Genomic DNA, 23,510 nt, shown 5'->3' with positions numbered 1-23,510 from the left:
GTTGTAACCAAATAATGTATCATTATTTGTTTTACAGATAATTCTTATGTTTTGAGAAAGTAAATAACAGTTTAATACTAACATATAAATGAGTATGAATAATTTAGGTAAAAAGTTGGATATTAAATGTGTGGTCTGTCACGCATTCAAATTTTACAATATACAGCGTGTCCCACAAAGTGTGTGTGTGTGTGTGTGTGTAAATATATACATGCACACACACACACACACATTATTTATAAAATAAAATGCAAATTAATTACTTAAAAATCATACAATGTGATTTTCTGGATTTTTGTTTTAGATTCTGTCTCTCACAGTTGAAGTGTACCTATGATGAAAATTACAGACCTCTACATGCTTTGTAAGTAGGAAAACCTGCAAAATCGGCAGTGTATCAAACACTTGTTCTCCCCACTGTATATATTTAACCTTTTTGAAAACTCTCAAAACTTACATAAACTACGATTAAAATCAGTGGTCAGCTAGCTAGAAGTGTGTCTTTAGTCACAAAACGTACTATTATTTTCCAGGCCATTTGCATGTTGTGCTCGAGGTGATTTAATCCTCCAACCGCTAGAGTGTCCGAAGTTAGGGGGTGTCTGATGTTGGGGGGGGGGAAATTAGCTACATGCTTTTCCATTCCTAATTATTTTCATTCCTCCCATCTTCCAGCTGCCCGTTCCTGGCGTCCAACCTGACCCCGGCCATCCCGGTGATCGGAGGGGTGCTGTTTGTCTTTGTTCTGGGGATGCTGTTCAGAGCCAGCTTCAGTGACCCGGGAGTCCTGCCCCGTGCCACACCCGACGAGGCTGCCGACCTGGAGAGACAGATTGGTAACTATGGAGACCATCTGGTTTTCTAACAGTCCAGAACTGGGTTCTGGTCAAAAGTAGTGCACTATGTAGGGAGTAGGGTGCATTTTGGGACTTTGCTGAGGCAGAACTCTGAGGTGGCTGCTTCTCCTTTGTTTGTGTCCCGCTAATGAGGCAGATAGATTTGTTATCAACGTGAACTTCACCCGACCTCTATTAAATGGCGTGGATCGAGCCAATCACATGCCGCCCTCTAAACGCCTGTGTGTGCGTGCCAGTGAGATGATAAGGTGTTCAGAGATGACATCAGCTTTGTGAGGTGCTTTGCCCTGAGCACAATGGCAGGTTGTCCAAACAACCTGATTTTAAGGGACTCATTTTAGAGTTCAATTTAGAAAAGATGTCAGCCGTGTCACAAATGTTTTACCATATTCCCTTTTAGTGCAATACTTTCAACCAGGACTCATAGGCCTCTGGTTTGAGGTAGTGCAATATGTAGGGAATAGGGTGCCATTTGGGAACCAACCCTCCTTTATCACTGGTGCAAGACACTTGTTCCCCTTTGTTATGAGACGCCCAATCCAATGCAAACCAAGAAGAATGAGTCAGGGATGTTCAATGAGAGAACCTGTGTTATACAGACCGAACAATCATGTGTTATACAGACCGAACAATCATGTGTTATACAGACCGAACAATCATGTGTTATACAGACCGAACAATCATGTGTTATACAGACCGAACAATCATGTGTTATACAGACCGAACAATCATGTGTTATACAGACCGAACAATCAATGTATATTTAGAACTGTGTTTTTCCCTGTGAATACAGCATTCCGGAACAGACCTGTCAATCACAAAAGAGTCATTACTGAGAGAATGAGAAAATTTGGGCGCTGCTTGCTCTGTATCTAACTCCAGCTTTCTTATAGCAGGAGAGAAAACGGTTCCTGTCTGCGTCCCAAATGGTACCCTATTCCTCATGTAAATGCACTACTTTTGACCAGAACCCATAGGGCTCTGGTCAAAAGTAGTTCACTATATAGGAAATGGGGTGCCATTTGGGACATAGCCTATGTCTCCCCACCTCAACGCTGTTGTATACATTTGATGAGGAAGGGTGGAAAGAATTCTGTTATATTTACTCAGTTTGGTTGTTTAGTGTCTGTGGCCAGTCACTATGTGATGCACGTCTAGAAATAACATCTGCACATCCTGTATTAAAGGATCTAGAGGTTCTGGACTGTACAGTCAACTCTACAAACAGGAAATTGGTGCCAATTGTCGTCAAAATCGTGCCTACAAACAATACCTATAAACGAGAATTACATTTGATTTATTTATTTTTATACACAATTTGATGGTATCCAATTGTTAGTAGTTACTGTCTTGTCTCATCGCTACAACTCCCGTACGAGCTCGGGAGAGACAAAAGCCATGCGTCCTCCGAAACACAACCCAACTAAGCCGCACTGCTTCTTAACACAGTGCGCATCCAACCCGGAAGACAGCCGCACCAATGTGTCAGAGGAAACACCTTACACCTAGCAACCTGGTCAGTGTGCACTGCGCCCGGCCCGCCACAGGAGTCGTTAGTGAGCGATGAGACAAGGATATCCCTACCGGCCAAACCCTCCTTAACCTGGACGACGCTAGGCCAATTGTGCGTCGCCCATGGACCTCCCGGTCGCGGCCGGCTGCAACAGAGCCTAGGCTCAAACCCAGAGTCTCTGGTGGCACAGCTAGCACTGCGATGCAGTGCCTTAGACCACTGCGCCACCCGGGAGGCCCGAGAATTACATTTTGTTTATTAAACGTTGATGAAAGTAATATTACAGGCCTGCACTGAAAAAGCAGTGAACTTATGGAGAAGTAGTCATGTTGTCTGTTTCACAACCTAGCCCTTGCAACCTAAACGCCTTCAAACTACTACTTTGTCTTTCTCTCTCCCACACTTCTTCAGTCTCGCTCCTGAATGTTAGCTTTGGAGCAGCTCGATGTGTTTTCAATGCTAAGCTGCTTTATTTGCTGCTTCCCACAACTTGCAGTCCCACAATGCATTATTTCTGATGTCTGCTGTGCTTCTCTCTCATTGTGTGTCTTTCTCTCTCTCTCTCCTCCTTTTTATATATACTTCTCATCATTCCTGCACTGTGTTTCAGCAGAAGTCGTGTTGTTAAATGCATTCACAATCCTCTGTGTATAAGAATGACGTGAATGTGATTGCAAGTGATCTCATTCCCTTTCCGCAATATACTTAATGTATGCTCTGTTCCCACGCTACTGTCACCGCCACTGTCAATGTCTTGTTTTTCATATGCACAAAGTCGTGGTTAAATATTGAGGCTAAACCTCAATCCAATAGATGTTCACCACATTGATACTCCGTTGTCGCCTGAAACTTGATAGGTAAATCTGCAATATTTAACTTAACCCGACAAAATTCACATAGAAATATTTGTTATAGATCTGTCACACATTTAAAGCAAGTCTAAGAAACAGTAAATATGTTCTATGTGCGCTATTTCTATGCTTCCCATTCTTAAGTTTAGGTTTTGCGTCTTTTACTTTTGGTTTTGTACACCAGCTTCAAACAGCTGAAAATACAATATTTTGGTTATGGAAAAGATATTTGACAGTGGTTTAGATGGTAGAATGGTTTTCTACACTAGACTTGCTTGTTTTGTTACATAAACTGAAACTATTAGATTTATAGCAACCAGGAAATGGCGGAGCGATCTTTAACGTTTATACACTCCATTTATATTAAACAATAAACCAGTGGTAGAGTGCGATGAAATGTTAACAAGGAATGATGCAGTGTATGAAAACAATGATCCAAGGCTGTGATGCAGAGTGAGTGATAAACAGGGCTGCAGGGCCGTCCCTTTGGCCCCCACCCACCAGGAGCCTCGCCCCCTCCCCCCTCCCAGACCACACTGAGACTAATAAATTACTTTTTCTGGATCAATTAGATGTGCCCCCCCCCATCTCCAAGCAGGAAGAACATGCAGTGTGTGTGTGTGTGATGAGTGCTAGGTCCTGCAGAGCAGATGAATAATGTAATGTCAAGTAAACACTGTGCCACCGTGCCCCAGGTGCCTGCTGCTGTAAATTGCATCAGTGAGGAAGCCAGTAAAATGTGCTGACTGTGAAAGCCTATACTGTTGATGTGATTGCATGACTTATTTAGTTTATTACAGGGAACAGGGAAATAAAAACAGAGCCAGAACCCCCTTGGATACAGGAGTTCGTATCTGGCTCTTACCAGACTGGCTGTGCTTTTAGAAATAAGATACAGAGGGGCCTCCCGGGTGGCGCAGTGGTCTATGGCACTGCATCGCAGTGCTAGTTGTGCCACCAGAGACTCTGGGTTCGCGCCCAGGCTCTGTCGCAGCCGGCCGTGACCGGGAGGTCCATGGGGCAACGCACAATTGGCCTAGCGTCGTTCGGGTTAGGGAGGGTTTGGCCGGTAGGGATATCATTGCGCACTAGCGACTCCTGTGGCGGGCCCGTGCACGGTGTTTCCTCCGACACATTGGTGCGGCTGGCTTCTGGGTTGGAGGCTCGCTGTGTTAAGAAGCAGTGCGGCTTGGTTGGGTTGTGTTTCGGACCAGCATCGAGTTGTGTCTTGACCTTCGTCGAGACAAGATAGTAACAATTGGATACCACGGAATTGGGGAGAAAAGGGGAGTTGGGGAGAAAAGGGGAGTTGGGGAGAAAAGGGGCTAAAAAATGAAATAAATGATACAGCTCTGACATACAGCTCTGACATACAGCTCTGACATACAGCTCTGAGATACAGCTCTGAGACTGCTCTAAGATACAGCTCTGTGATACAGCTCTGAGATACAGCTCTGAGATACAGCTCTGAGATACAGCTCTGAGATACAGATCTGAGATACAGCTCTGAGACTGCTCTAAGATACAGCTCTGTGATACAGCTCTGAGATACAGCTCTGAGATACAGCTCTGACATACAGCTCTGACATACAGCTCTGACATACAGCTCTGACATACAGCTCTGACATACAGCTCTGTGTCACGGTTTTCTTCCTGGGAAGGAGAGGCGGACCAAAACGCAGCGTGGTTATAGTTCATAGTTCAGGGTTTAATAAGAAAACTCAAACATGAACAAACTACAAAACAATAAACGTGAAAACCGAAACAGCCCTATCTGGTGCAGTAAACACAAAGACAGGAAACAATCACCCACAAAATACTCAAAGAATATGGCTGCCTAAATATGGTTCCCAATCAGAGACAACAATAAACACGTGCTTCTGATTGAGAACCAATCTAGGCAACTTACCTACACAACTAAACTGAAGGTCTTGTGTGGTCCTCTTCAGACACCTCTAATGGCCCCATAAATCTACAAAAAACCCTAGACAAGACAAAACACATAAATAACCCATATCACACCCTGGCCTAACCAAAATAATAAAGAAAACAAAGATAACTAAGGCCAGGGTGTGACACTCTGAGACTGCACTGGATATCCAACATAGGAAAACAAAGGAATATGCTTCCCTTGTGAACTAAATCTGACTAGGTCTTGTGTGGTCCTCTTCAGACGCCTCTAATGGCCCCAGTGGTCCAGGGTACAGGCCGCCCCCGAGGATCAGAGAAGTGGTCATCAACGGGCAGACGGTCAAGCTTAAGTACTGCTTCACCTGCAAGATCTTCAGGCCCCCACGGGCCTCGCACTGCAGCCTGTGTGACAACTGTGTAGGTGAGTGGAGTAGACCTGGACCTCACTCAGACTCTGTGGGAACATCATAGGAGAAGCTGACTAACCATGGCTGTTCCATATGTAGGACTTTTAAACCATCTACTCTCCCCTCTCTTTCCACTTTTTATTTCCTTTTCTATCCGCTACCCTCTTCCCTCTCTCTTCCCCTTTAATTCTCTCTTCCACTCTTTACACTTTTCTGTTTCCCTTTCCTCTCCCCTCTCGCTCCTCTCTTTCTCCCCTTTCTCTCTCTCCTCTCTCCCTCTCTCTCACTATCCCCTCTTTCTCACTCTCTCTCTGTTTCTCTCTTTCCCCTCTCTCCCCTCTTTCTCACTCTCCTCTTTCTCTGTTTCTCTCACTCTCCCCTTTCTCTCCCCTCTTTCTCACTCTCCTCTCTCTCTCCCCTCTTTCCCACTCTCCCCCTCCTCTCTCTCCCCTCTTTCTCCCTCTCCTCTCTCTCTCCCCTCTTTTTCACTCTCCCTCTCCTCTCTCTCCCCTCTTTCTCACTCTCCTCTCTCTCCCCTCTTTCTCACTCTCCTCTCTCTCCCCTCTTTCTCCTCTCCTCTCTCTCCCCTCTTTCTCACTCTCCTCTCTCTCCCCTCTTTCTCACTCTCCTCTCTCTCTCCCCTCTTTCTCACTCTCCCTCTCTCTCTCCCCTCTTTCTCACTCTCCTCTCTCTCTCCCCTCTTTCTCACTCTCCTCTCCTCTCTCTCTCCCCTCTTTCTCACTCTCCCTCTCCTCTCTCTCCCCCTCTTTCTCACTCTCCTCTCCTCTCTCTCCCCTCTTTCTCCTCTCCCTCTCCTCTCTCTCTCCCCTATTTCCCCCTCTACTCTCTCTCTCCCCTCTTTCTCCCTCTCCCTCTTTCTCCCTCTCCCTCTCTCTCCCCTCTTTCTCACTCTCCTCTCTCTGTTTCTCTCTCTCTTCCCTCTCTCTCCCCTCTTTCTCACTCTCTCTCTCTCCCCTCTTTTCACTCCCTCTCCTCTCTCTCCCTCTTTCTCCTCCCTCCTCTCTCTCTCCCTATTTCCCCCTCTCCTCTTTCTCCCTATTTCCCCCTCTCTCTCTCCCCTCTTTCTCACTCTCCCCCTCTCTCTCCCCTCTTTCTCCCTCTCCCCCTCTCTCTCCCCTCTTTCTCCCTCTCCTCTTTCTCTGTTTCTCTCCTCTTCTCTCTCCCCTCTTTCTCACTCTCCTTCTCCCTCTCCCCTCTTTCTCACTCTCCTCTCCTCTCTCTCTCTCCCCCTCCTCTCTCTCTCTCCCCTTTTCCCCTCTCTCTCTCTCCCCTCTTTCTCCCTCTCCTCTCTTTCTCTCTCTCCCCTCTTTCTCTCTCTCCCCTCTTTCTCTCTCCCCCTCTCTCCCCTCTTTCTCCCTCTCCTCTTTCTCTCCCTCTTTCTCCCTCTCCTCTCTCTCTCTCCCCTCTTTCTCACTCTCCTCTTTCTCTGTTTCTCTCTCTTCCCTCTCTCTCCCCTCTTTCTCACTCTCCCTCTCCTCTCTCTCTCCCCTATTTCCCCCTCTCTCTCTCTCCCTCTTTCTCACTCTCCCCCCCTCTCTCTCCCCTCTTTCTCCCTCTCTCCTCTCCCCTCTTTCTCCCTCTCCTCTCTCTCCCCTCTTTCTCACTCTCCCTCTCCTCTCTCTCTCCCCCTCCTCTCACTCTCCTCTCTCTCTCCACTCTTTCTCACTCTCCTCTCTCTCTCCCCTCTTTCTCTCTCTCCCCTCTTTCTCACTCTCCTCTCTCTCCCCTCTTTCTCCCTCTCCTCTCTCTCTCCCCTCTTTCTCCCTCTCCTCTCTCTCACCTCTTTCTCACTCTCCCCCCTCTCTCTCTGCAGAGCGTTTTGACCACCACTGTCCCTGGGTGGGGAACTGTGTTGGGAAGAGGAACTACCGTTTCTTCTACCTCTTCATCCTGTCCCTCTCCTTCCTCACCGTCTTCATCTTCGCCTTCGTTATTACACACGTCATCCTGAGTGAGTGACACACAGTGGTGATGTCCTGAGATAAACACAAAACTCAGTTTTTCCCCAAACAAGTCTCCTGTACATACTGTTTGTTATCCAGATAATATCAACAAGATGAGGGAATATATTACCCTGGTATTTCTCTTATAGGTATCAATCTTTTTTTTGCCCTAGACCTCTTTACTTAATTTTCCTATCCTGACACATTCTAGTAGCCTCTAGCCCTGAGCAACACTACCTCCTAGGGCACTTCATCTCTGTAATGGATGAGATGGGCTCTGACATCGATCAGAGCCCATCAGGTGCAGTCAGTCAGTGTGACTAGCATCAGTTACTCTCCCAGGTGCAGTCAGTCAGTGTGACTAGCATCAGTTACTCTCCCAGGTGCAGTCAGTCAGTGTGACTAGCATCAGTTACTCTCCCAGGTTCAGTCAGTCAGTGTGACTAGCATCAGTTACTCTCCCAGGTTCAGTCAGTGTGACTAGCATCAGTTACTCTCCCAGGTGCAGTCAGTCAGTGTGACTAGCATCAGTTACTCTCCCAGGTGCAGTCAGTCAGTCAGTGTGACTAGCATCAGTTACTCTCCCAGGTGCAGTCAGTCAGTCAGTGTGACTAGCATCAGTTACTCTCCCAGGTGCAGTCAGTCAGTCAGTGTGACTAGCATCAGTTACTCTCCCAGGTGCAGTCAGTCAGTCAGTCAGTCCCTCCCTCCCTTCTCCCCAGCGGAGGCTGGCTGTCAGCAAAGCTGGTGACATGGCTTCTCTCTCTCTGTGGGGAGACAGAGCATTGTGACACTTTACACTACAGATCAGTCAGCAGACCAGGGGCCGTATATATCAAGCCTCTCAGAGGAGAAGTACTGATCTAGGATCAGCTCCAAATTCTTATTTTCAATGACAGCCTAGGAACAGTGGGTTAACTGCCTTGTTCAGGGGCAGAACGACAGCTTTTTACCCTGTCAGCTCAGGGATTCGATCTTGCAACCTTTCAGTTACTAGTCCAACGCTCTAACCACTAGGCTATCTGCCGCCCTAGATGGGAAGAGCTTCTTCTGAACCCTTAACTGGCAGTCATTGTCGCGTCCCAAATGGTACCCTATTGGCTCTGTTCAAAGTAGTGCACTATATAGGGAATAGGGTGCCATTGGGGAAGCACACATTCCCTACTGCACCACAGTAGAGGTGTTTTGATCAAGTCTAGAGTTTCTGGTGGATTACTTGACTGATTCAGCCTATTGACCCTTCACATCAAGCCCTGAATTAAACCTAGTTTTCTCATCATTGCCTTTGTGTAGGGATGTTTTCAATGCGTTACTGCTGTATAGACCAAGCACAGGGCTAGAGATCTCATTTGCTGCTCCTCTCTGTTCTCCTGGTGCAGTCAGTTAGTGTGACTAGCATCAGTTACTCTCCCAGGTGCAGTCAGTCAGTGTGACTAGCATCAGTTACTCTCCCAGGTTCAGTCAGTCAGTGTGACTAGCATCAGTTACTCTCCCAGGTGCAGTCAGTCAGTGTGACTAGCATCAGTTACTCTCCCAGGTTCAGTCAGTCAGTCAGTGTGACTAGCATCAGTTACTCTCCCAGGTTCAGTCAGTCAGTCAGTGTGACTAGCATCAGTTACTCTCCCAGGTGCAGTCAGTCAGTTACTCTCCCAGGTCAGTCAGTCAGTGTGACAAGCATCAGTTACTCTCCCAGGTTCAGTCAGTCAGTGTGACTAGCATCAGTTACTCTCCCAGGTGCAGTCAGTCAGTGTGACTAGCATCAGTTACTCTCCCAGGTTCAGTCAGTGTGACTAGCATCAGTTACTCTCCCAGGTGCAGTCAGTCAGTGTGACTAGCATCAGTTACTCTCCCAGGTTCAGTCAGTGTGACTAGCATCAGTTACTCTCCCAGGTGCAGTCAGTCAGTCAGTGTGACAAGCATCAGTTACTCTCCCAGGTGCAGTCAGTCAGTCAGTGTGACTAGCATCAGTTACTCTCCCAGGTGCAGTGTCAGTCAGTCAGTCAGTGTGACAAGCATCAGTTACTCTCCCAGGTTCAGTCAGTCAGTGTGACTAGCATCAGTTACTCTCCCAGGTGTCAGTCAGTCAGTGTGACTAGCATCAGTTACTCTCCCAGGTTCAGTCAGTCAGTGTGACTAGCATCAGTTACTCTCCCAGGTGCAGTCAGTCAGTGTGACTAGCATCAGTTACTCTCCCAGGTTCAGTCAATGTGACTAGCATCAGTTACTCTCCCAGGTGCAGTCAGTCAGTGTGACTAGCATCAGTTACTCTCCCAGGTTCAGTCAGTCAGTGTGACTAGCATCAGTTACTCTCCCAGGTGCAGTCAGTCAGTGTGACGAGCATCAGTTACTCTCCCAGGTGCAGTCAGTCAGTCAGTGTGACTAGCATCAGTTACTCTCCCAGGTGCAGTCAGTCAGTCAGTGTGAGTAACTTCAGGTATGTGAAGTAATGCTGTGTACTGACTAGCTCACCATCATGGTGCTCAGTGAGACTTTGGATGTTCCACTTTTTACCAACAAGCTCTCTCTGCTCTCTCTCTCTCTGCTCTCTCTCTCTCTGCTCTCTCTCTCTCTGCTCTCTCTCTCTCTGTTTGCTCTCTCTCTGTTTGCTCTCTCTCTGTTTGCTCTCTCTCTGTTTGCTCTCTCTCTCTCTGCTCTCTCTCTTTGCTCTCTCTCTCTGTGCTCTCTCTGTTCTCTGCAGGATCCAACCGGACAGGCTTCCTCAGCGCACTCAAAGACAGCCCTGCCAGATATCCTTTCACTGGGGGAGAGTGTGTCTGTCTTTCTGTCTGTATGTCTGTGATAAGTGTCCTCGTGTCTCTGAATGACAGATGATACTGTCCTCGTCTCTCTGAATGAGAGATGATACTGTCCACATCTCTCTGAATGACAGATGACACTGTCCTCATCTCCCTCTTTCCAACTGTGGGAGTAATCTAATGGTTATCACACCTACACACACACCAACGTTTCCGTTAGCCGGTAATAGCCGGTTTTTGACAAAAGCGGTTAAGCGCTTTGGGCCAGTAACCAAAAGGTCGCTGGTTCGAATCCCCGAGCCGACGAGGTGAAAAAAATCTGTATGTGCAAAAAGCACTTAACCCTAATTGGTCCTGTAAGTGGCTCTGGATAAGAGCTTCTGCTAAATGACTAACATGTTAAAGGTACTTTCATCTCTGTCACAGGAAACCGCTCGCATGTGCTTTTGACAATTTACAGTTTCCAGCTAATTACATTATGGAAGGACAATGTGCGTGTAGCCTACTGCCTTGTGCACATTGCTACACTTATAATGTGAAGAAATAATCGTTTATCAACATTTTGTACTAAATGTTTTGATCTGTTGCATCAGCCTCTTTGCGTTAATTATTTTTTTGTTGGTGTAGGCTAGGACTACTAGTCGTAGGAATTTGGAATCTATTGTCCCAGAGTCTGTTTGGAATAGGCTATTTCTTTCTTGCGCAGAACAACAAGCTGACTAATAGAATAGGTAAGCTTTTCTACTTTGGGGGATAGTAGATTGACATAAGCTAGTGATTTTGCTGTTCGTTACTCGTCTTGTTGGCTGAGGAAAAGTACATGTGGACAGTTATTCTAACATCTTCAAAGTGTACATCAGAATTCAGAAACGCCATTCCATGTTAAGATGAATTACCGTAATATGAATGTGATTTCTGTCATTCTGAGCACCGTGGGTGGACGCCCTAATCAGGTTACACACCCAATGCATATGGGTCCGGTAAATTTCTCAAATGTCCGGAAATCGTGACGCACACGTACACACAACATCAGAAGAGATAAACACCAGGAGGAGGTGTTTAAATTCTGTGCATTGTGGGACAGGTTTTAGTTTGATTTGAGGGGAGAGCTAGACGCTGCCCTCCCTTCTTTTCAATTCCCTCAGGGAGCAGACAGACACATTGTCTCTTTTCCATTAGTCTCCATCCAGCCACCCCGCTGCTTTCTGACAATCAAGCACCTGTCACTTATAATTTGGGCCTTGATCACACTGCACATAGGCCAGCCCCCTGTCTTCCTGCAGAGGCAACAGATCTGACACACACACACTCTCTATGGGCTGGAATACACTAAACGAATGATAGGGAAAGAGGCATTAACGTGTGTGTGTGGAGGGGGCACGTGCGCTGGGTTAGATGTGTATGTTAGTCGATTGTTGGTATGTATCCACTTTGCCTGGAGTCTCTCGGGACATTACAGAGGACACAGCAGTTATTTCAGTTATTTCATGGAGCCGTACCACATGTAGATTACATTGCCTAGTAAACCAATGGCCCGACAATCTTCTGGTAGTCAATACCACTATGTCCCACTCGGTGCGTTACCATGGTCAAATGGAAGAGCTCTCTCCACCTCTCAGTCACCGTGACGACGTGCCAGTTGTTGTAGTGATGGTGGTCTCGTTTCCTTAACTGAATGACTGTGCTGGAGGTGCTGGTGTGTTTCTTCTCGGTGTGGTCCATTATGGGCCTGTCGGGCTTCCACACCTACCTCATCAGCTCCAATCAGACCACCAACGAGGACGTGAGTACACTTCTCATCATCCAGCTCTCTCCATCTTTGACTGCTGATATAAATTCTGTCTCATTAAGGCTCATTTCACACTTGGTCCTCCATGTAATAACTCTCTGGTGTGATTTGTTTCACTAGCGCTGCTGAGGTTCTGGTAGATTGAACACTCAAATATCCTCCCTCATCCTTCTGAACTGTCTCTCTGGTGTGATTTGTTTCACTAGCGCTGCTGAGGTTCTGGTAGATTGAACACTCAAATATCCTGCCTCATCCTTCTGAACTGTCTCTCTGGTGTGATTTGTTTCACTAGCGCTGCTGAGGTTCTGGTATATTGAACACTCAAATATCCTCCCTCATCCTTCTGAACTGTCTCTCTGGTGTGATTTGTTTCACTAGCGCTGCTGAGGTTCTGGTAGATTGAACACTCGAGCATCCTCCCTCATCCTCCCGATTTGTCTCTCTGGTGTGATTTGTCGAGGTCCACTCTCCTCCAAGAGTTTCTGAATTTCCACTTCACTTCAGTTTGCTCCTCAATTTATGCACCTTGGTTTGCGAACGAGGTAGCGGCAGTGTTCCCTTCCCTTTGGACTGATGGGTCATGTTCCCCCTCCAGATTAAAGGCTCGTGGTCGACCAAACGGGCGAAGGACAACTACAACCCCTACAGCTACGGGAACATCCTGACCAACTGCTGTGCTGCCCTTTGTGGTCCTCTTCCACCCAGGTGAGTCTCTGTCTGCCATGGCCAAACTAACCCTAACAGCAAGGCTGGTCGTGTTCAGTAAGGAGAAAACCATTTGAAACAGGGAGGTACTTCCTAAAACTTGTCCAATGAGAACACATACTTTTGTATGCACTGAGGGGCAACACAATCACGGCTGTAGCTCAACTTTAGATCCAAGGGGTTTTAGATCATCTCTCTCCCGCCTCCTCTTCTCTCCCCTCCCTCCTCTTGTCCCCTCCAATATCTCTTTCTCCCTCCTCTTCTCTCCCCTCCCTCCTCTCGTCCCCTCCATCTCTCTTTCTCCCTCCTCTTTTCTCCCCTCCCTCCTCTCGTCCCCTCCATCTCTCTTTCTCCCTCCTCCATCTCTCTTTCTCCCTCCTCCCCTACATCTCTCTCCCTCCTCTTCTCTCTCCCCTCCATCTCTCTTTCTCCTCTCCTCCCCTCCCCTCCATCTCTCTTTCTCCCTCCTCCCCTCCATCTCTCTCCCTCCTCCTCCTCTTCTCTCCCCTCCCAACTCCCCTCCACCAGACATGCACCAGGGGTCTTTTCACAGTCCCCAAATCCAGAACAAATTCCAGAAAGCATACTGTATTATATAGAGCCCTTATTGCATGGAACTTCCTTCCATCTCATATTGTTCAAATGAACAGCAAACATGGTTTAAAATAACTGATAAAGCAACACCACCTCCCTATTTGACCTAGATAGTTTGTGTGTACATATTGATATGAAGGCTACATGTCCATTTTTAAATGTATGTAGTTCTGTCCTTAATGTTCTTGTCTATTAATGTTCTGTATTATGTAATGTGTCATGTTATGTGTGGACCCCAGGAAGAGTAGCTGCTGCTTTCACAACAGCTAATGGGGATCCTAATAAAATATAAAATAAAATATCCATCTTCCTCTCCATCTCTCTCCCTCCTCCTCTTCTCTCCCCTTCCTCCTCCTCCCCTCCTCTCTCCTTCCTCCTTCTTCTCTCTCCCTCCTCCTCCTCTCTCCCCTCCTTCTCTCCCTCCATCTCTCTCCCCTTCCTCCTCTCCCTCCTCCTCTTCTCTCCCTCCTCCTCTCTCCCCTTATTCCTCCTTCTCTCCCTCCTCTCTCCCCTTCCTCCTCCTTCTCCTCTTCCTCCTCCTTCTCTCTCCCCTTCCTCCTCCTCCTCCTCTTCTCTCCTTCCTCCTCCCCCTCTTCTCTCCCTTACTGCATTAGTCAGCACCCACAGAATGAGCTCCCCTTATGTGAATCAAACTGTCAGCCACTGTGTTAAATGAGCAACGCTTTCAATCAAGATATCCATCAGTGCACACAGGCAGGAATAATTACTGTACACTCTGTTTCTGTCCTCTTTCGAGGGAGCTGGAACTAGCCTTGTCTTACACATTATTAGGATGAGCTCAGCACATTGTCTACACCCCAAATTGCAACCTGTTCCCTATGTAGTGCACTACTTTTGACAAAAGTAGTGCACTATATAGGGAATAGGGTGCAATTTGGGGCACATACACCGTAAGCATCCCCACAGCATATGGTTGGTTATTGCATTTAACGCAAATGGTCTGGCTGTAGAGGATAATGTCATTCAGTCATTTGCTCTCTCCCCATTGACACCACAATACCAAAACTACGGAGTTACATTAGGGTCAATTTAATTTTTAGGCCTAAATTTGACTCCACACACTACCCACAGATACAAAATCAAGTCAGTATCTCAAACATCTGGTGGAGTAACAGTTGCCATTGATTCATTAGCTGGTCTATCACATTAATGGGTTACATCTGGCTTGGAATAGCTGCATTTTGTGTAATAAGAGCTGAGGTATGTGTAATAATAGCTGAGGTATGTGTAATAATAGCTGAGGTATGTGTAATAATAGCTGAGGTATGTGTAATAATAGCTGAGGTATGTGTAATAATAGCTGAGGTATGCGTAATAATAGCTGAGGTATGCGTAATAATAGCTGAGGTATGCGTAATAATAGCTGAGGTATGCGTAATAATAGCTGAGGTATGCGTAATACTAGCTGAGGTATGCGTAATACTAGCTGAGGTATGCGTAATAATAGCTGAGGTATGCGTAATAATAGCTGAGGTATGCGTAATAATAGCTGAGGTATGCGTAATAATAGCGGAGGTATGCGTAATAATAGCGGAGGTATGCGTAATAATAGCGGAGGTATGCGTAATACTAGCGGAGGTATGCGTAATACTAGCGGAGGTATGCGTAATAATAGCGGAGGTATGCGTAATAATAGCGGAGGTATGCGTAATAATAGCGGAGGTATGCGTAATAATAGCTGAGGTATGTGTGTGGTTTTCTCAGTAGGTAGGTACTGTACATTGGGTTGGATTCTCTGGGAATCTCAGGTGACTGTTCTCTGTCCGTAGACAGGTGATTGCCATCTGCTCTGTGTGTGGGTATGCATGGAGAGATGGGGTGTGGAGGCTTCACACATGTATGAATGCTTACACCAAGGCGACACACACACTTGGCAGATACACACACCGAAGTACAAGCACACAAACACTCTGCAGTTACACACATGCACACCAAAGCAGACTCTCTATCTCTCTCTCTCACCCACACACACACACAGAGAAACAGACTCACACAAACACCTAAGCGTGAACACAGACACTTTTGCAGGTACACACACATTTCAAAACCTCTGATCATGTGCCATGTCTTTTATTTCTAGTCTTATTGACAGAAGAGGCTTCATCCAGCCAGACACACCCCAGCCTGTGTCACACTCCAACGGGAGCTGCATGTACAACTCCACTCAGCTTCAGTCTCACATGGTAGGTTGTGTGTGTGAGAAATAGGAAGAGGGAGATGTGGGTGTGTTCGGGAGAGTGAGAGAGAGAGAGAGAGAGAGCGAGAGCGAGAGAGAGAGCACTTTCTTAATGCATTCTGTGGTTTTACTGTTTCACAGGACTGAGTTGGCACTTCTGTATTTATAACCACTGAGAAACGCTTTGAAAGTTATTTCAAAGTGGACTCCCCTTATGATGTCAGCAACTCACTTAAGTGCTCTCACTTACAAATGGCTCTTTGAACTGGACTGTGTTATAATTACGACCAACAGAGAGCAGTCATCTGTCTCTATTCATGTCATTATTGGGCTCAGAATCCCCTTTCTCTCTCTCTCTCTCTCCTCTCTCTCTGGTTCCCTATTTATCCTCTCGCTCTCTCTTTTCTCTCACTCTTTCCTCCCTCGTTCTCTCTCTTGCTCTGGCCCTTTTCTCTCACTCTCTCTTTTCTCTCTCGCTCTCTTTTCTCTCGCGCTCTCTTTTCTTTCTCCCTTTTCACTCTTGCTCTCTCTCTCTCCCTCCCTCTCTCTCTCTCTCCCTCTCCTCTCTCTCTCTCTCTCTCCTCTCTCTCTCCTCTCCCTCTCCCTCTCCCTCTCTCTCTCTCTCTCTCTCTCTCTCTCCTCTCTCTCTCTCCCTCTCCTCTCCTCTCTCCCTCCCTCTCTATCTCTCCCTCTCTCTCTCTCTCCCTCTCTCTCTCCTCTCCCTCCCTCTCTCTCTCCCTCTCTCTCCCTCTCTCTCTCTCTCTCTCCCTCTCTCTCTCTCTCTCCCTCTCCCCTCTCTCTCTCTCTCCCTCTCTCTCTCTCCCTCTCTCTCTCTCTCTCTCTCTCTCCTCTCTCTCCCTCTCTCTCTCTCTCTCTCTCTCTCTCCTCTCTCTCCCTCTCTCCTCTCCCTCTCCCTCTCCCTCTCTCTCCCTCTCCCTCTCCCTCTCTCCCTCCCTCTCTCTCTCTCTCTCTGCTGGTGGTCGCAGTGGGCTTTACCCTGTGATCCAGAGAGCAGTATTTAATAGTGAATGAACACAGCTTATGTGTTTGTTCATTGGTTCATCGGGGTGTAACTTCTCACTTCTCAGGCAATCCTATCACCCTCCATCTAACTATATCCATATTTGAATTCACCTGTCGGTAATCTGATGAATGCTGATGTGTATTATCCCCCGCAGTCTGTGGATCCTCTCCCTGCAGTGGTTTCAAATAGTCTTTTTTCATTTATTTGTATTTTTATCTCAAGCAGAATAATCATAGTCTTCCTGCTAGTTCCTTGTTTGCATACAGCCTTGCTTGAAACGGGCAGCTGTGAGAACAAGTAACTTTGGCCGTACGCCCGTGCAGAGATTATGAAAATGTTCGGGGGGGAAAAGGAAGCAACATTGGGCAATCTCAAAATGTGTTGAAAATGTAAATTGAATGGAAATGACATGGTAGTACCACCTGTTTGAGTTGAATGAGGTATATAAGTTGATTATACATGCTAATGGGTCTGTAGTAATGGGATGTTTTATGGAAGACCTTCTTTCACTAACTTTCTTCCTCTTTTGTCTGTTAACCTTTTTATACGTGTGTATTTCTTGTCCCTCCTCAAAAACATATCATTCTCCTACTGTTTTTTCCCTTCTCTTACCTTCATCTATACCTCCTGTCACTTTCCCTGTCTCCTCAGTGTGACCAAGAGCACTGCATTCAGAGCACCAAATTCGTTTTGCAGGCTGCCGCTACCCCTCTGCTCCACAGCGACCCTGTCATGATGGGCGGAGAGGGACCCACTCTCCCTGGGAAGAGTTCCCTGGGGGGCCCCTGTGCCTCACTGACCCCCAGCCAGCCTTCCCTGCCCTCCTCCATGCCCGGCCTGGGCTGTGCGGGGGACATGCTGACCCTGAGGGACCCAGACACCCACTGCCACCACCATCACTTTGTCAGCCCTGAGGAGACGCCCTCGCCCGGCCCCATGCCTCTGACTCTGCCCTGCCCCGCCCACATGACCCACGGGGGACACATGAACCCGGCCCAGCTCTACGACCCTGCCAGCCAGGACTCTCTGCACGAGGACTCTGTCAGGGGCCTGGTCAAACTCAGCTCTGTCTGAGACTCTCCCCCTGGCTTTTTGGAATCACTACTCAGACTCTGTCAGCGTGCCAAATGATACCCTATTCAATATGTAGCACTACTTTTAAAAAGTAGTGCACTATATAGGGAATAGCGTGCCATTTAGGACGCTACCCCAGCCCCCCTGCTCCACACTGCCGGCTCAGTACCAAAGCCATAATTCCTGTTCCCCTAACATTCCATCCCAGCCCTCCCTCCCTCCTTCCCATCCAGATTTGTGCCCCCCACCTGTTGAGATAAGCTATTCTAGTGCCAAACAAACAGAGCCTCAGTCTCCACTGCACTTGACCGGGACCAAAATCAAGCTTCTGAATCCCCCTTCCTCTTCACAGTAGTATACCTAGTGCCCTACCAGGAGTCTACCAGGCCTCGATACAGGTCCAGGCTTCTGCCCAAGGCTCACGACTTGTGCTCTTTTCGGGGAAACCATCTACCTGGACCAGGCGGTCATTGTCCGGAAATGAAACTGACTCCCTCTCCTCTCGTCAGCCAAACCGACGTACCAAGGCAGTTGCCATTTTGGTTTGCTGACATCCAAGGACACGCACAGCGGGACAAGGTCTGTTGATTAGCTGGAAAGACATGAATCAGGTCTAAATATAGGACTTGTTTATAGTTTGATATCTGTGTCATGTGTCCCGAGTCAAGTGACACTCTTTTATACAATAGTAATGGAAACAGCCAAGCAGTGTTGGCCCTGAACACAGAAGATGTCACTTCCTGTTTCAGATTGTGTCAACACTGTATGTGTTGATTGGTAGTGTTCATCAGTCCGTTCCGGTGTCGGTGTGACGCTAGCCGCATTACCTTTTTGTTTCGTTCAAATGTGATGCCAAAACATCATGCCTGCATCCCAAATAGCACCCTCTCTATTTAGTGCACTACTTTTTACCAGGGCCAAAAGGACATTGGCAAAAGTAATGCACTATATAGGGAATAGGGTTCCATTTGGGACAGAGATAATAAGTAATGTGATGATTGTACCAAGAAATTCTCATTTACTTATATATATATATATTTTTTTACCTCTTTTTCTCCCCAATTTCGTGGTATCCAATTTTTTAGTAGCTACTATCTTGTCTCATCGCTACAACTCCCGTATGGGCTCGGGAGAGACGAAGGTTGAAAGTCATGCGTCCTCCGATACACAACCCAACCAGGCCGCACTGCTTCTTAACACAGCGCGCATCCAACCCGGAAGCCAGCCGCACCAATGTGTCAGAGGAAACACCGTGCACCTGGCAACCTTGGTTAGCGTGCACTGCGCCCGGCCCGCCACAGGAGTTGCTGGTGCGCGATGAGACAAGGATATCCCTACCGGCCAAACCCTCCCTAACCCGGACGACGCTAGGCCAATTGTGCGTCGCCCCATGGACCTCCCGGTCGCGGCCGGTTACGACAGAGCCTGGGCGTGAACCCAGGGTCTCTGGTGGCACTGCGTCACCCGGGAGGCCTCATTTACTTATTTTTAATGAATACATTTGCATATTTTTATGTACAAGAGTGGATTCCATTTATTCAACCAGCCTGTGCAGTCACTTTTTACCAGGGCCAAAAGGACTTTGGCAAAAGTTATGCACTATATAGGGAAAAGGGTGCCATTTGGGACAGAGATAATAAGTAATGTGATGATTGTACCAAGAAATTCTCATTTACTTATTTTTAATGAATAAATTCGCATATTTTTATGTACAAGAGTGAATTTAATTTATTCAACCAGCCTGTGCAGTCACTTGGCAGAAATACAAAACACAATTCCCTTTTCCATAGCCTTGGGAAGAAAATATTTTTTCACAAAAGTAGTGCACTGGGCCTTTAATGGTCCTTTATTAGCGGACCGATATAGCTGTCTGCAGCGCGGGCAAAAATCTCAGCACCCCCAAACTATTTTCCTCGGCTATGCCCTTTTCAGTGAATACCCTTTGCAGACAGAAATGAGCTATTAGCTAAATCTGGTACAACACATATTTTCTCAAGTTTACTGCGGCTAATGAATCCTTCAACCAGGATTTCTAGAAAACCTTGGAATTATGGAAAGTTACCGGCATTTTGCTACTTTCTTCAATCAGATCCGCTTTAGCCAACATCTGCATAGTGGTTGTTTTGGTTGTGTCGGAGGTGGAATTTTGTGACAATGATTGCAAGAGCAGCTGCTCACTAATTTAAAGACTCTAACCAATGATGTACAGTATCAGTCAAAAGTTTGGACACACCTACTCATTCCAGGGTTTTTCTTAATTTTTTTACTATTTTCTACATTGTAGAATAATAGTGAAGACATCAAAACTATGAAATAACACATATGGAATCATGTAGTAACCAAAAAAGTGTTAAACAAATCCAAATATATTTTATATTTGAGATTCTTCAAGGCAGCCACCGTTTGCCTTGATCACAGCTTTGCACACTCTTGGCATTCTCTCAACCAGCTTCATGAGGAATGCATTTCAATGAACAGGTGTGCCTTGTTAAAAGTTAATTTAGGAATTTCTTTCCTTCTTAATGTGTTTGAGCCAATCAGTTGTGTTGTGACAAGGTAGGGTGGTATACAGAAGATAGCCCTATTTGATAAAAGACCAAGTCCATATTATGACAGCTCAAATAAGTAAAGAGAAATGACAGTCCATCATTACTTTAAGACATGAAGGTCAGTCAATCCGGAATATTTCAAGAACGTTTTAAGTAACTCTTGAAGTGCAGTCGCAAAAACCATCAAGCGCTATGATGACACTGGCTCTCATGAGGACCGCCACAGGAAAGGAAGACACAGAGTTACCTCTGCTGCAGAGGATAAGTTCATTAGAGTTACCAGCCTCAGAAATTACAGCCCAAATAACTGCTTCACAGAGTTCAAGTAACAGACACATCTCAACATCAACTGTTCAGAGGAGACTGCGTGAATCAGGTCTTAATGGTCGAATTGCTGCAAAGAAATCACTACTAAAGGACACCAACAACAAGAGACTTGCTTGGACCAAGAAACATGAGCAATGGACATTTCGACCGGTGGAAATCTGTACTTTGGTCTGATGAGTCTAAATTTGAGAGTTTTGGTTCCAATCACAGTGTCTTTGTGAGACGCAGAGTAGGTGTACGGATGACCTCCGCATGTGTGATTCCCGTGGTGAAGCATGGAGGGGGAGGTGTGATGTTGTGAAGGCCCACTTAACAGGCATGGCTACCACAGCATTCTGCAGCGATACGGCATCCCATCTGGTTTGCGCTTAGTCCAACTATCATTTGTTTTTCAACAGGACAATGACCCAACACACCTCTAGACTGTGTAAGGGCTATTTGACCAAGAAGGAGAGTGATGGAGTGCTGCATCACGGCAGAGTGAAGGAAAAGCAGCCAACAAGTGCTCAGTGTATGTGGGAACTCCTTCAAAACTGTTGGAAAAGCATTCCAGGTGAACCTGGTTGAGAGAATGCCAAGCGTGTGCAAAGCTGTCATCAAGGCAAATAGCGGCTACCTTGAAGAATCTTATATATAAAATATATTTTGATTTGTTTAACACTTTTTTGGTTATTACATGATTCCATATGTGTTATTTCATAGTTTTGATGTTTTCACTATTATTCTACAATGTAGAAAATTGTAAAAATAAAGAAAAACCCTTGATTGGGTCGGTGTGTCCAAACTTTTGACTGGTACTGGATATAAACCCTGGATTGCTGATGCTATGCATTGGCCATTGAGATTCTTTGAAGCCACCGGTCGGCTGTATTGTCAGTCCCCAGTAAGAGCAGTCTTCCATAGGAATTAATAGAATTCCACAGTATTTCAATTAAATGTTTCAAGGACAAAATTACATGTATTTCATTATGTGTGTTGTTGTAGTGGGGACAGTAACATTGGTCATCTCTAAAAATGTATACTTCAATAAAATGTTTTTATATGTTTTATTTTATTCGTATGTTTAGCTCACATAACATCATTTAAAAGTGTGCATTAAGGTGTTTAAAATCATACATACAAAATTTTATGTAGACATTAATAAATATATTTCTATAGGTTCTAAAATATGTTACAATGGAGGAGAGCCAAGATGGAGGCACGGTGGGGTCAACACAGTGCCTCCTATCAGTCATCTAGTGTGTATATATATAAAGCATTTGCGCCAATGCAGTTCCACTTCCAACAGCGCCAAAACAGCCGCTATGTGGGTGTCTGCTATCGCCGGTTAACACTTGATCTGAATTAATCCAATCTCTAATCTATTGGCAGAAATGCATTTAGGCAACTCCATTCTAATAGCTTCTTCAGTACCTTGCTCTCGAGTGTATTACTGAATGAATGCCTGCAGGCCAGTTGTCGGCAGTGACAGATGTGTAGGTACTGGTATGTCTGCATGGCTATGCCAGCTCTGAGGGATCTGCTGTATGTATGGCGAGTGAGAGGATGATGTGGATGATATTCTTAGAGGTGGCAGAGACTGAGGCTGTATACTGCCCTCTAGTGGATACACTGAGGACAGACAATGCACTTGCCCTCAGGCTAATCTGTACTGTAGCCTGATCCCAGATCTGTTTGTTCTCCTGCCAACTCCATTGCTCATTGTCAAGCCAAACGGTGACAAGGAGTTGGCATGATGGCACAAACAGACTGGCTCTCAGGCTAAACTGAAAGATCTACTCAAAGAGAATACACAACTAATAACAGATATTTGAATTTGTTAGTTTATTATTGTTTCACATCTTTACATACTTTAATAATTTCCTATGGTAAAGCTTGTGGGCTATTGTTAATATCAGTGATACATGATATTCAAAAATAAAACTTCAGTTTTGGGGACAGAAATTCTACAATACAATGGTGGCAGATGCAAAAAATCTACCTTAAAATGACATATCAGGCATATCTCTGTGGGAACCTGTATTGGAATGTTAACGACAACCAAACGGTTTGTTCAAGGGGCTCCCTGATAATTCAATACAAGTTGAATTAGATATGGTTTATAGCAGACCTGTGCTCTGGAAATGTCAGGAGGTAATGCGTATGATCAATTCCCTGGTCTAATGCCTTTGTTACATGGTGGTAAAAGTCTCTATTCAATCTTTATCGCTGGCTTTACAGATTGCGCAATGTAAAGGTTATTTCCGATTGAGCCGACATATGCAGCGTTTACCGTAGGTGAGGATACGTGATGAAATTTAAAGGCAATGTTAGCGGCGACTGCAATCACGGTAAACGTAGCTGAGGAATGCACAACTCCATTCTCTTATATTGAAGCGGAGTTGAGTACTGATAACTGGTCACGCGATTTGCTAGCAACAACATTGAGTCACCATCAGTCGATGCTTGTAGAAATGGCAATTCTGAAAACTGTCCTATGCAACTGCGGTCCATCCACGGGGTGCTGAAATTCATACTTCCGCGATACGGATGAAATAGTTGCTATATAAGTCATTGTCAGTTCAGCCACACTTCCCAGTATATCCTATACATAAAATAATGCACCTTTTTGGTCAGTTAGCAAGGATATCATTCATCCTGGAAGACAGAGAATTACCTGACTATACAAGCTCACTATTGTACTGCATAGTATACTGTATAACATATAACATTATGTGCTATTAGATGGAAGGAGTGTAACAGCTTGAGCTGTATTAAACAAGATAAGCTTTCATCCATTTTTGATGCTCATGGAATAAAATATTTAGCCGTAAAGTCGAGATAGTTTGATAACTAGCTAGGAATGCTTTCACATTCCAGGGCTGAAAAGTTGGATGGGTACAGCGCGCTTAAATAACAAGCATTGATAGATTAAAGTATTGCTATTATGATTGCATTAGGGTGATCATTATTATTACAAAATGTATCGTAATCTGTACCTGATTATAGTATT

The 23,510-nt window shown here is 45.9% G+C and overlaps 1 protein-coding gene across 3 annotated transcripts in view; it reads left to right on the top strand.

The window, feature by feature from the left end:
- Window positions 1-18,784, top strand: part of zdhhc14 (zinc finger DHHC-type palmitoyltransferase 14) — a 30,825-nt gene extending 12,041 nt beyond the window's left edge. Inside the window, exons 2-9 of one of the 3 annotated variants that reach the window (XM_042321532.1) lie at window positions 676-836; window positions 5,395-5,553; window positions 7,374-7,511; window positions 10,202-10,250; window positions 11,940-12,042; window positions 12,644-12,753; window positions 15,449-15,551; window positions 17,220-18,784. In XM_042321532.1, coding sequence (XP_042177466.1) covers window positions 676-836; window positions 5,395-5,553; window positions 7,374-7,511; window positions 10,202-10,250; window positions 11,940-12,042; window positions 12,644-12,753; window positions 15,449-15,551; window positions 17,220-17,642 — 1,246 coding nt within the window. In that variant the 3' untranslated portion in view covers window positions 17,643-18,784. The remainder of the gene's footprint in view (window positions 1-675; window positions 837-5,394; window positions 5,554-7,373; window positions 7,512-10,201; window positions 10,251-11,939; window positions 12,043-12,643; window positions 12,754-15,448; window positions 15,552-17,219) is intronic. The other 2 variants (XM_042321533.1, XM_042321534.1) reach the window with 2 other exon arrangements.
- The last annotated feature ends 4,726 nt before the right edge of the window (window positions 18,785-23,510 follow it).

Source organism: Oncorhynchus tshawytscha, linkage group LG05 (assembly GCF_018296145.1).
Source record: "Oncorhynchus tshawytscha isolate Ot180627B linkage group LG05, Otsh_v2.0, whole genome shotgun sequence".
Taxonomy (NCBI): domain Eukaryota; kingdom Metazoa; phylum Chordata; class Actinopteri; order Salmoniformes; family Salmonidae; genus Oncorhynchus; species Oncorhynchus tshawytscha.
This window is presented reverse-complemented; position numbering and strand designations above follow the sequence as displayed.